At 40.8% G+C, this 12,963-nt stretch overlaps 2 protein-coding genes across 2 annotated transcripts in view; one reads left to right on the top strand and one right to left on the bottom strand.

Moving 5' to 3' along the window:
• LOC121730612 lies at positions 1 to 10,727 on the top strand. Its single transcript, XM_042119730.1, has 5 exons — positions 1 to 131; positions 6,252 to 6,438; positions 6,517 to 8,394; positions 8,473 to 8,603; positions 8,782 to 10,727. The coding sequence occupies exons 2-5, from the start codon at positions 6,261 to 6,263 to the stop codon at positions 9,001 to 9,003; spliced, it is 2,409 nt and encodes an 802-aa protein (XP_041975664.1). The 5' UTR covers positions 1 to 131; positions 6,252 to 6,260; the 3' UTR covers positions 9,004 to 10,727.
• The window catches only part of LOC121730615 (phospholipid scramblase 1-like), a 22,654-nt gene continuing 20,289 nt past the window's right edge, over positions 10,599 to 12,963 (bottom strand). The window contains exons 6-7 of the mRNA XM_042119733.1: positions 11,178 to 11,327; positions 10,599 to 10,726 (exon numbers count right to left, since the gene is read on the bottom strand). Coding sequence (XP_041975667.1) covers positions 10,676 to 10,726; positions 11,178 to 11,327 — 201 coding nt within the window. The 3' untranslated portion in view covers positions 10,599 to 10,675. The remainder of the gene's footprint in view (positions 10,727 to 11,177; positions 11,328 to 12,963) is intronic.

Below are 12,963 nucleotides of genomic sequence, written 5' to 3' on the forward strand. Positions count from 1 at the left end.
CCGCCCCCGGCTTGCGCCCCGCGCCGCCGCCCCCTGCGACTCGCGAGCCACAGTTGTTGAGGGCCGCGCCGGCACTCGTCGTCTACCGAGACCACCGGGTACCGTGTTATTGTTTTGTGGAATGCTCTAAGGTAAGAAGCCATTTCTCCTCTCTATTCTCGTCTATACTCTTCTCTATTTATCTTCTACAGGTTCGCATTTTAGGAGATTCCGTGTGCTTCGATGGCCTACATAATTGTAGAGCGAGGTTTATTAATTGCTAATAATTAATCTAGGTCCTAACTCCTAGGCTTACCTAGGTTTGCGCCTACACAAAGGACTGACGATAGAGTCCAACCCCTTAAATATTTTATGCAATTATAAGCGAAGCTATGCATAAATCATAAGATTATTATTTTACTTTTCGATATTACATGTGTTATTATTATCGGATAGTTGACATCCATATTAGGTATACACTATTGACTATGTCACTATACGGTATACGGTATACCGCCAAACGTTGAGGCTTTAGCTTATAGATTATGTCTGGTTCTATTATACTCATTATGTAGGTCACTTAAATATTTGCAGTTGCCAGTTAGTATAGAGTAGACGCTCTAATATCTGACAAGCCTGCACCTTTCGAAGTTAGCTTTCTATTCTCTTTGTAAATCTGCCCTTATAAGTACCTAAATCGAGTTCTCTAGTTAAAAATTGGATTAGATTTTTGATCTAATGACTACTAATGAGCAACGAGTATAATTACTTACCTAAGTCCTAGGTAATTTTGATTTTTTGTTTTTAAATTTTAACTTGTGACTTTGTATTCATTTGTTCCCAATATATTTTAATAAAGTAACAACTCAAGTAACTGTAAATACTTTAGTTTTGAAACAAAAACTTTACATATTAATAATAAAAGAACGAAATAATGCGATATAGCAGTAAGATAATGCAGGAGAAATGAGAATTGATTTTTTATGTGAAAGCTGCCAGGAAGGGTGAACTTTAACTTTTTCTCATAATGTTGCTTAGAATCATTACAATAAAACAGTGAAAATAAATTCTATTCGGTCCTCGTCACTTAAACTATCATGATTTTCTTTTATTTTACTAAGGGATAGGAAACGTGCTTAGGATTAGTTTAAGCCGCAGATAGCGACGCCGGTCGCGCGGTCGGGTCGCGCGGCGTGAGGGGGGGTAATTGATGACATGAAATACAGTTGATATCCCGGGGATAATGTTGCTGATATCTTGTTTAGACAAACCTACACATTATATTTTATCCGGTCTTCGCACAGGACGCGTACATTTATTCTATGACTGATTGTCTGGACTCTGGGACTTGAAGAACTTTACATACTTATTACTTACCAAATATTTTCATTTCGGGAAGTGGTAACAAACGGAAAGGACTGACTGATTTATTTTCTAATGTTTTCGCATTTATAATATTTAAAAAAATATATTTATAGAGTCTTTATAGCTCTACATAAAAGCTAGAGGCTCTACGTGCGCGCGAGGGTTAATGTAAACAGGTGATAATGTCAGACAATTGTTTCAGAATACATAAAAAAAACTATTGTAGCGTACACATAATTTTTTATAATAAAAAATAAAAAGTAATCCATAAACCGACTAAAATCACAAAGCCCAATTATGTTCAGGACACTAGAGACTAGAGAGGAAAACGTAGACGGTAGAGCCGCCTGCAGGCAACGTCACTACTCACTACTCACAGCGTGTACATAATGTACACTTCGCTATGGGCAGAGCTGTTTAAATACACACAATGTACCTTGTACACACAAACTGTTGTGCTCCTCTGTTCTTGCTAAAAGATTGTCCTTATATTATATTGACAAGGAATAAAATTTACATGTGTTATGTTTTCTTTATAAATATAAATCTGTCCAGCAGATTCGATGCCTCAATATAACAATGAAATAGTTCTAAATGATATTACTGTCCCTTTTAAAAGGAATTAAGAAATAATTTATGTGTGTTTAATAAAACGCCATGTTCAACGAGGGTGCGATAAATTTCACTCTATCGCTTTGATATTGCTCCACTATTTCTCCGGGGCTTTAGACTTTAAATAGTTTATATACGGTTAGGTACGCCGTACGACATTTACTATGTTATTTATTATGTTGTTTATTAATTCAAAGTTTAGTATTGTAACATATTTCATCAAACAAGTTACAATCTATTTAGCAAGACTCTCAGATATCTCTGGGTCGAGGTAGACCAGCAAGTAATCCAATATGTCGACGAGTATATCTACTTGGGCCAGATAGTTTCTTTTGAAAATAGACAAGGCAAGGAAGTCGATCGCAGAATCGAGAACGCCTGGAAGAGCTACTGGTCCATGACGACGCTGATGAAGGGGGATTTACCAATCTCCCTGAAGCGAAGACTCGTCGACATGTGCATTCTGCCCGTCCTAACCTACGGAGCGCAAATATGGTCATTGACCGATTCGCAAAGGTCTCAACTCGGGGTATGCCAAAGAGCAATGGAGCGCAGTATGTTAGGAGTAAAGCTTCTCGATAAAATAAGAAACACCATACTGCGCTCCCAAACGGGCATCAAGGACGTAGGTGTCAAGGCGGCCAAGCTGAAATGGGAGTGGGCGGGTCACGATAGCCGCATGCATCCCGACCGCTGGGCAAGGGTCTCAACAGAGTGGGCACCCGAAGATGGACACCGCCGCCGAGGCCGGCCTAGAAAAAGGTGGCGTGACGAGCTGGAGGCATACCAGCCAGGCTGGCTATCGGTGGCGCAGGAGCGAGAACAGTGGAAGATCTTGGGGGAGGCCTTTGCCCAGCAGTGGGACACTATAGGCTAACAAAAAAAAAATATTTCCATATTTCCACTTCATACATTTTACTTCCCTATGTTATCGTTTTACCGCGGACGTCCACGATATTACCGCGGACGTCTAAAATTAAAAAGCGCATAATGCCGGTGCTATTTTCTTTAAAAAAAAGTAAAAGGTTTTTAAGCACCCAGGCTATTATATAAAACCAAAATAAAATAATGTTTCTCTAAAGAGCGTAAGCGGGGAATTCACTACCGGGCTGCCCGCGGGCCGCCCGGTCTGGCACAAGTCTGCCGCTTGCCCCTTTTGAACACACACAGAACAGGCAAGTCAGTCGAATAGGTAGGGAGCTGCAGCTCGGTCGTGGACTCATGGACTTGATCTTTTTTTTAACAGATGATAGATCAGCATTCTTTGGATTTTTCAATAAGTTCGCTGTAAGCGGCATTACATAGATCGGTGTTCATTCAATACTTGCTTTTAACTTTCCACATATAAGGATGCGACCGGTGAATGGAAATAAACGAATGCCAAAATTGTTTTCGTTCCGAAATTCTTAAGTTTATCGTTTGTGATGTTTGCAATAATATGTTTTAAATAATATTTTAAGCGCTCTCCAAGACGCGAATGATGACGGGCCGCCCGTCGCGACCATTCATGTACAGACTTGCCCGTGCCCGCGCGGGAAAAATGCGATCTCGCGGGCAGGCTGCGGGCACGGGCCAGCGGGCATGTCTGTGCCCGTACCTAGGAATTGACGAGCAGACATGCGACAGACCTGCCCGTGACGGGCGGCCCGTAGCGGGCGGCCCGGTAGTCAATTCCCCGCTTAACAGTTCAAATGCACACTTATGGCTTCCCCGGCAACGTGGCCCGTGGGCGGTGGGACTGATGTCTACGTAATTTCCTTTACTGACCCGAAAATAAATTATTTGTGAAAGGAAAATGTATTTTTGTTTATTTGTTTATTTTGCGAGTTTGTCGCCGAAATTGTATTTGAATATTTAGTTATGCGTAATCACGTCGACAGATATTGAATTTGCGAAAACGAAGTCAACGTTTTTCGTATTCAGCTGTAGGAAAATGTACAAATTGGAAATATGTAATAATATTTTATAGTAAAATTTAACTTTCTTTCTCTAAATATTATAAATTATAATATAGGTACTAGCTGTTGCCCGCGACTTCGTCCGCGTTAGTATAGTAGATCACGTCCCAAGTATTATTTATTGTCTTAGATAAATGATTGGTCTCGCGCGCGCGCTCGACTAGATACCGCGCTGTATAGAGAACACAGATTCCCGAATGCGGCACCTCAATATTGTAGTGTGTGTAAAACAATGCACAAATATTGTTGTGTGCGTAGATAATCGGGTAGCCAAATACGTGACTGGTGCCCAATCAATGGGGAAAAATTAGTTTCTGTGGTCTTGTAATTTATTATTATTGTATAGTAAGTGCTGATTTTTCTATCACCAGATAAACTTTACCATTGGAATAAAGTCCATTCGAAAATAATGCGATAAAATAACAACGTTGTTTAGGTCAACGAAATATAATGGGTACAATATTGATGAGAAAACAATACAAAAACAATGGTAGGAAGTTTAACGAAAGTTAAGAATGAGTCATAAAAAAGCAAATGTTAAATTTGTTTTCTCATTTGTTACTGTATTGTGTACTTACATAAAATATAAACTGTATTTAAGATTTTTATTATAATATGATACTCATAATTCATTTTTATTAATACACATTCATGATCCAGGAACTTTGAAAACTTTTTGTTCCGTTGGCGGGATTCGAACCAGCTACCCTAGCTAGAGATTTTAATGCGCTCATCCACTCAGCCACTATGTATATATGAAAAAATAAGATATAATAAATAAATAAAAATCACAATCTCAGAAAAATTTGGGATTTTTTAGTTTATTGTAATTATTGGCAACACTGAACATCAAGCGGTACTCCGATCCGAATTTGCAGGTTTATATTATTTTTCTGTGTTTATGACGACTTATATAATATTTACTGATGGTATTAATGCCAGTACCTTTCTTGTTTCTTGTAGTGTTATTATTGCATAGTCTCACTACGCAAACTGGCATTTTGCTACGGACGTAACTTAAAATTTCGAAAATTATCGACACATCTACCTCACCCGAAGCTTGCGGCGCGACTGGCGCGCTTACGCCTTAATAACCTTATCAGGCGTATGATTTGTTGCCGCATTTTTCAAGTACACCGACGGTATCTAGTCATAGCGCGAGCGCGAGACCAATCATTCATCTAAGTTTATTGTACAAAAATATTCAATGTACAGCATTGACTTTCCTACGATTTTATTATATAAGTATAGATGTTCCGCGCGGCTTCGCTTGCGTAATTTAGGAATTTCACGCGACCGTACATTTTAACGCAAAAAAATTGCCTATGTCCTTTAACGTGGTCTATTCTTCATGTTTGCCAAATAACATAAAAATTGCTCCAGTAGTTCTTAAGAATCTTAAGATAATAAGCAATTTCATATAATTTCCCCCGTTTTTTCCACATTTTCCACTATTTCTTCGCTCCTATTAATCTTAGCGTGATAAAATATAGCCTATAGCCTTCCTCGATCAATGGGCTATCTAACACTGAAAGAATTTTTCAAATCGGACCAGTAGTTCCTGAGATTAGCGCGTTCAAATAAGCCCTTTCAAATAATTTCCCCCCGTTTTTTCCAAACTTTCCTCTATTTCTTCGCTCTTATTAGTCTTAGCGTGATAAAATATAGCCTATAACCTTCCTCAACAAATGGGCTATCTAACACTGAAATTTTTTTTTAAATCGGACCAGTAGTTCCTGAGATTAGCGCGTTCAAATAAGCCCTTTCATATAATTTCCCCCGTTTTTTCCACATTTTCCACTATTACTTCGCTCCTATAGTCTTAGCGTGATAAAATATAGCCTATAGCCTTCCTCGATAAATGGGCTATCTTACACTGAAATAATTTTTCAAATCGGACCAGTAGTTCCTGAGATTAGCGCGTTCAAACAAAAAAACAAACAAACTCTGCAGAATTACAATATTAGTAAATTTCATATAATTTCCCCCGTTTTTTCCACATTTTCCACTATTTCTTCGCTCCTATTAGTCTTAGCGTGATAAAATATAGCCTATAGCCTTCTTCGATAAATGGGATATCTAACACTGAAAGATTTTTTCAAATCGGACCAGTAGTTCCTGAGATTAGCGCTTTCAAACAAACAAACAAACAAACAAACTCTGCAGAATTATAATATTAGTATAGATGAGTAACTTTGGGCTAGATGTAGGGTGAACAGGATGGAACACTTAATACTCACAATATTATAGCTCTTGTCGATAAGACGCCGAACTCGAAGGTATACAAATGACATTTATCTAAGTACCTACTTAAGTAATATATTCATACAATTGTAGAGCAAAAACATGAGGATTCTGTTGTGGACGGTGGCGGTCTGCGTGCTCGCCACAGCCGCGAGGGCGGAGCGCGGGGGCTCCCTCAGAGGAGCTCTGGAGGCGCTGCAGCGGCGACAACGGGGCCGCATGCACACTCCACCAGACTATGAGGCTCTGTACGAAGTGCTGCCACCACAAGCATACGCAGGTAATGGTGATCATGTTATAGAATGGAAATGTTACTGTAAAATTGATAGCTAACGTTGAAAATTTCATATTTTTGCAGAGCCAGAATATGAAATGGATTTAGAAGGTATGGAAGAAGAGGCGCCTCCAAAGTACATTGTCAAGCTATTGGACGGGAACGAGAGACCCGCCGATGCGTACGAGTACAAAGTTATCAAAAAGAATTCGGCGCACAATAACGCTAACCAACGGAAGCAGTCTGCGTTTCGGGAGCGCACCCAGCACTCCGACAACGACAAGTTGCGAGACTTGTTTCTCGACAGCAACGATATAGAAGAAAAAGAGAACACGGTGCCCGAAAAGTTGGAAAATGACGCCGAGTACGCCCTGCTCCTCGGTCAACTGTGGGCGAAGTATAAATCTAACAAAGCTCACAACAGGGAGAACGCCCCTCAAGGCGTCGTCAAGCTGTACAAGGACAAAATGGTCAAAAAAAGCTACCCCGACAGCTGGGGCCCGATCGCTTTCAAAAGGAAGCGAAGCTCCGATATAGATACTGAAAAACCGGAGACTATTGAGTATGAAGTCGGCAAGAACCGCGGTGACGACGTCGGACCGATGAACCCAAACTTTAGTTACGACACCGACAATGATAAGGATGACATGCACGAGGAATACGCGATCGCGTTCCAACCCCTCGACGATGACACACTGTCTGATCTAGTCGATGAGGATCAGTACGCCTATGATGCTTTGGAGAAACGGTTTCCGGTCTCCAAAAGGAGCAGCGAGCCGTACGTTTACGGTACGCCGAAGAAAAGATTTGCCCTCGAACGAGATAATGATAAGTCTAAAACGTTTCGAACCACCACCGGTACTGACCCGAGAATCATCAAAGATTTATCAAAAATATTTGGGGAACCCGAAATCGCGATAATTAAAACACCAGTCAAAAGAAGTAGCGACTACCACAGTGAATCTCACGAAATTTTGCCACCCAATTTGACCGCCATGCACCACAATAGTACCGACGACCACCACAACCATACCGTAACCGATGAGCACAGTCACGAGCACCAGGGTCACAATATGCACCCACCCAATGTTTCAGGAAAGGAAACTGTTTCAGAGCACGAGGAGCATAAACATAAGGATTCTCATGAGCATGACCACGATCATAATCACGACCATAATCATCACGATCATAATGGAATGCAACAAAAAACTACGGAAAAACCCATCATTTTAAAAAAGAAATCGATCGATTGGTCTGATTATTTCGGAATTGATAGGCGACGAAAGAAGTCTCTAGGATTTGTTAACAATCTTAACGAAGATCGTATGAAGAAGCAATACTTCGATACTTTCAACAAGGAAGTTATCTATCCTTTAAACTCCTTTAGAAAGCATAGCTATGTTAAAAGAAATTACGCTCAAAATATTTCTCCCGATCAACCTGAAATACAGAATAACAAAAAATCGCTTGTAATTCGAGATGAAAAAAGGAGCACGGAATCTGATAGCGACACGAAGCTGGACAATATTGATAAAAAATTAAAGAATATGGAGGGTTTGATTGTGGATGAAGCACTTCATTACACGAACATCGGAGAAGATTTAGACTCAAAAGAGGAACAAGAAATGAAAGAAAAACTGCTGTCGAGGCTAGCCGCGGCATATAGCTTAGAAAAAATGCGTAAAGCGCTCAAGGAATTTAAACAAAGCCTTCAGGTACAAAAGACTCTGCCGACACACTCGGCGCCTGAAATAGGAGAAAAAGACAAAAAAGTCGCGGTCAAGAAAGAAAAAGCGCTTCTGACAAATGACATTCCAAACTTTTCTAAAAGTCCAGGAAGGGCCGACGATTTCGAAGACGAGCAGGGCGCAGGGCACTACCTGAACGGCAAGATCGAGGAGCAGCTATCGGAGGGCTACATGGGCGGCAGTGGGAGACACCGCGTTCCTGTTTTGTCTACGGGTAAGTAACTTTAAGAAACAAAGTAACGACTTCATCTGAGACCGATATGAACTAACGGCCATTACTTTACCGTTGCAGCGACTTCGTCTGGCTCGTGTCCTGTGCTGGCGAAGATTATCGAACGATGCCGGGGCGTGGACCTGCTCGCCGGCGACCGTGGACAGCTGTTCCTGCCTCTCTGCAGCCTTCACCAGATATGCTATTTATGTGTAAGTCTTGAGCCTTCGTATTACTTTAGTGGTTTTTAACGCTACGAAAAGTTAGTGCAAAAGCTAATAAAGATTGATTCTATCAAAATAAAAACATATTCAATTCTTTGCGCTCTACAAGGTGCAACATCGATTCCATAAATATATACTGCAAAATGAGATAATGGCATATTTTCAGGGCGAGGCACCACCGACGACTTGTGACCTCGTTTTCCTGGCGGAGGCGGACTCCACATGCGAGGGCGACATGAGCTGCGGGCGCGCGGCGCGCTCCACGCTGATGGCGCTGCGCGAGCTACACGACACCCTGGCGGACGAGCTGGACGGCGAGTGCGAGGCCAGCCCCTGCCTGCACCGGACCCTCGAGCTGAACCTGGGCTGGCAGCGAACCCTGCGATAGACGCCGCGATCACTCCGGATTTACTCTGTTCGACGATCGCCGATGATATATTGTCGTCGTATTTTTAACGCCATTGCGGTTATATATTGAGTTAGCGTTGCGTTCTCCCCGCGGGCCTAACCAGCCGTAGGCGCGCGGGGGGCGATGGTAGTAGTCGCTTGGCCATCCACTGTAACTTTGATCACCTATGCTTTAATCGTTACGTGTACGTATGGGACGGTATGGGCCGCCGGTTGGCGTGTGTCGGGCGGCGCGCGGCGGGAGGAGGTGGTTCGGAGGTTTTTGCTTCCGACTGCGGATGGCTCGGGGTCTTCGATGTTTTAAAACGGTGTACTTATCTATTGTTGTTGAACATATACTTACATATTATACAACGTTTGAATGTCTCATAAAATAGGATATTATTATATTATTAAATGTTTACTAAATGTATTTTGGGCTTCACTCGTAAAGATTTTAGATGTGAATATAAGAGTATAATATTATATTATATATTATACTATGATCTAGTCATATTTTGATTACGTGTTTTAATTGTTTTTCAAAAACTATAAGTAATATTATTATATTTCGACTATCCCATTTCAAACCGAGTAGGTACGTCTACATAGTTTAATAATATTATTTTCTACTATCTTTTGCTTTCCTAATTGAAGCATAACATTTTTTAAGCTTACATTACTTATATTTTTTACATAGCTACATAGTATATACTTTGAATATTTTGATATTTGGTATCAGTACCTAATTTATTTTGTAGTGGGATAGTCGACATCTGTATGTCGCGAGTCGCGACTGTACGTCAGACGAAGCACAACTTAGCACTATAGTACACACTCTAGACTTGACTAGGACAATAATATCTTTTATTTGCTTCGCGTTACTAAATTATCGTAAGTCTTTGGAGCATCATACGTGACACTTCATTGGAAAAACGCCACATAAATACTTTATTACGGAAAACTTTTCTGAAATTCTGGCTGTGAAACAAAAATATCATACAGCCCTTGATTTTATACTTACACAAAAAATAAATATAATATACTAAATTATACCGGTGTACTGGATTATTGCCAATTATTGCGGAGACACATATAATATGCCATTGGATCCGTCTTCGGTCTTCCTTCGAGTATCGATCGTTTATATCGTGCGGGCCCGGCTCGACTCCGGCTACGAGACTCGAGAGTCTACAAATATAATATACTAGTAATCTGTGCTCGAGAGTCGGTCGAGTCCCGCCTTCGGGCCAGCGCAGACAGAAAGGAGCGCTACCAGCGGAGAGGATTTTATTAACGCACTTGAAAATAAACTTTAAAATTATGACACTAATGTGATAAGGGATTCCCTCGTATCCTCGAGGACGTGCGACTTGCGAGCATTTCTTGTAAGATTCAAGCAAAGTTTATTTTCAAGTGCGTTAATAAAATCCTCTCCGCTGCGCTTCCTTTCTGTCCGCGCTGATCCTTCTACTTCGTCTGTTATATTAGTGCTAGGTTACTAGGCTTAGTGACTTCATCTCATCCTGATCCTGATATCGTCAGACTCGAATGTCATAAGACACTGTTCGTATTAGGTACATTAATATAAATGGTTTTCAAATAATTTTGTTTTATTGTCAACGACTCGTATAAAAAGGTATGTAATAACTAATAAATAAGTTTCCGTGAATTCAGCAGCAGAGCCCGCAACTCCTCTTCGATTTCTCGAAGTACGTGTACTCCTGTAGAGAAAAACTACAGCTTAAAATGTCACTTGTGAGAAAAATTTCTGAAAATTTGGTCATATTGAATATTCCCCTAATGCTTTGCAAGGCATATAATATGGCAGATACCGAAGAATTCGATAGTCTTTGCAAACACTAAAATTCCAATAACTTGGTTTGTTAAATAGTTTTTATTATTCGTGGGTTAAATACTACATTTTGACTAGGCCATAGTTCATTAAAGTACCTTTAGGCTGGTTTTATAGTTAAGCGTTTCGGCAGCGCCGTTGGAGCGCGCGCGTTCTAAGATGTAACGAACATACGGGCGAACGGCGCTGCTCAAGCGCGCGACTTAGAAACGCAACTACTACCCCCATACATCTTCGAACGCGCGGCGCTCCAACGGCGCTGCCGAAACGCTTAACTATAAAACCAGCCCTAATATTGAGCTTCAATTACACAATATTACCAATAGAAAGGCAGCAGCCAGCACCAGCGCCTTGTGTTTGGGCAGCGCGGCCGTGTCGGGCAACTCCACCAGCGTCGTGAAGCTGACCAGCTCGCGGTCCCAGCCGTGGGAGATCTTGCCCACCTCCCGAAGGGAGTCCCCGCTTAGGATCTGGAATTTATATATACAGTGTGTAACAAAAATAAGTGATAATACTTTAGGGTGTGTACGTGTTCCTTGTAGAGAGTTCACTGTGAAAGTAGCAGCTCTGAAAGACGAAACTTTTTTTTCACTTTTGTATGGGCAAGGGCCCGAGGGTCACGATACAAAAGTGAAAAAAAATGTTTGGTCTTTCAGCGCTGCTACTTTCACAGTGAACTTTCTACAAGGAACACGTACACACCCTAAAGTATTATCACTTATTCTTGTTACACCTGTATAGCACCCACACCGGTTTCGGTGACGGTGGCCGGTTTCATTGAAACCAGTCCAGCTACGCAGGAGTAATTTTATAGTACCCAAGTGTGTGCGCAGTATCTCATAATTAGCTTCATGCTCATAACCCAGTGGGACGGAAGACCGACACGACAGGCGACAGATCAGGCGCAGGACCGACTTTTTACATGCCCATCCGACGCATGGATCATCTTACTTGTCAGACAATCAGGTGATCAGCCTGCTTTGTCCTAACCATACTTGGAAATAACATGGTCCAACGCGGGAATCGAACCCACGACCATCGAGTCAAGAGCCACGCTCTATACCACTAGACCACGGAGGCGATCTGGAATTATATCAATGTTTGTCTACACTCTACTAGGATACTTATCTAGTATCTACAACCGAGGCTGAGAAGATAGACTGATAGGTGATGTGTAATCCAATCCAATTTAAAATATGTTGCCAGGCGTCGGACGTAATTGAAATAAAATTGTACTATCAGAGACGTTAAGTGTAGGAAATGAACCGGTTCTTTGTATAAGGACCCATGCATTAATTTCTTAGTCGATGAAACCCACAGCTCCATGATGAAAAACTTATCTTTATTAAAATCCAAAAAACACTAAGAAGTCAGTTATTTATACCTAAAAAATAAAAATACACATCTGTTTATATGTGTTTATGTATTGAACAGAGTAACTTCTTCTCAGTCTAAATTTATTTTACCAAAATATGAGTTATTTATACAAACTATGTGATAAGTACTTGATAAAAACCCAAAACTTTTTACAAACATGTTTTTGTATTAATAATTCTTTTTTCTGACCTCATTATTTTTTCATCATAATATATTTACTGTCTCATCTGCCACACGGCAATGCAAGTATTGGTGAAGAACTAGTCCAATTTGTTGTGCTTGATGACAGTTAATTTTTTTTGTCGCCTGTGATGCCTGAACTTAAAGACATGATGATGATTTTATCGAAACGAATTAATAAAAGCGGAATAAGTGCATGAAAAGTGTGAGTATTATAACTGTGAAACATTAATTTCCACCAAGAAGTTACAGTACATTCAATATCATATATTTCAAGACATGATTTTATCCAACTTTGGGAAAGGATCATGGTTTTTGAACCATTCATCTTGTCGATCACACAAATCACGTTTTTTCCGGGAATTGGGATCTTGTGAATGTTGTTCACTGGATGAAAATGTTTTTTTGACCAGCAAATTCTTCAACAGAAGTTGTGACACTGCAAATCGGAGCAGCCAAGATCTATTTAGCCAAGACACCATCTAATACACCTCGACCCTGTGTTAAACCTCCAGCCCTAGTAGACAAGTGGCAAGCGATTATCGTAAA

The sequence above is a fragment of the Aricia agestis genome, chromosome 9, assembly GCF_905147365.1.
Source record: "Aricia agestis chromosome 9, ilAriAges1.1, whole genome shotgun sequence".
Taxonomy (NCBI): domain Eukaryota; kingdom Metazoa; phylum Arthropoda; class Insecta; order Lepidoptera; family Lycaenidae; genus Aricia; species Aricia agestis.

What these genes read in the sequence shown, in the direction of transcription:
- LOC121730612 (XM_042119730.1), top strand. Translation starts at nt 6,261, where the DNA reads ATGAGGATTCTGTTGTGGACGGTGGCGGTCTGCGTGCTCGCCACAGCC. An exon ending in GCCACCACAAGCATACGCAG is followed by an intron (nt 6,439 to 6,516) that starts GTAATGGTGATC and finishes ATATTTTTGCAG; the next exon opens with AGCCAGAATATGAAATGGAT. An exon ending in CGTTCCTGTTTTGTCTACGG is followed by an intron (nt 8,395 to 8,472) that starts GTAAGTAACTTT and finishes TTACCGTTGCAG; the next exon opens with CGACTTCGTCTGGCTCGTGT.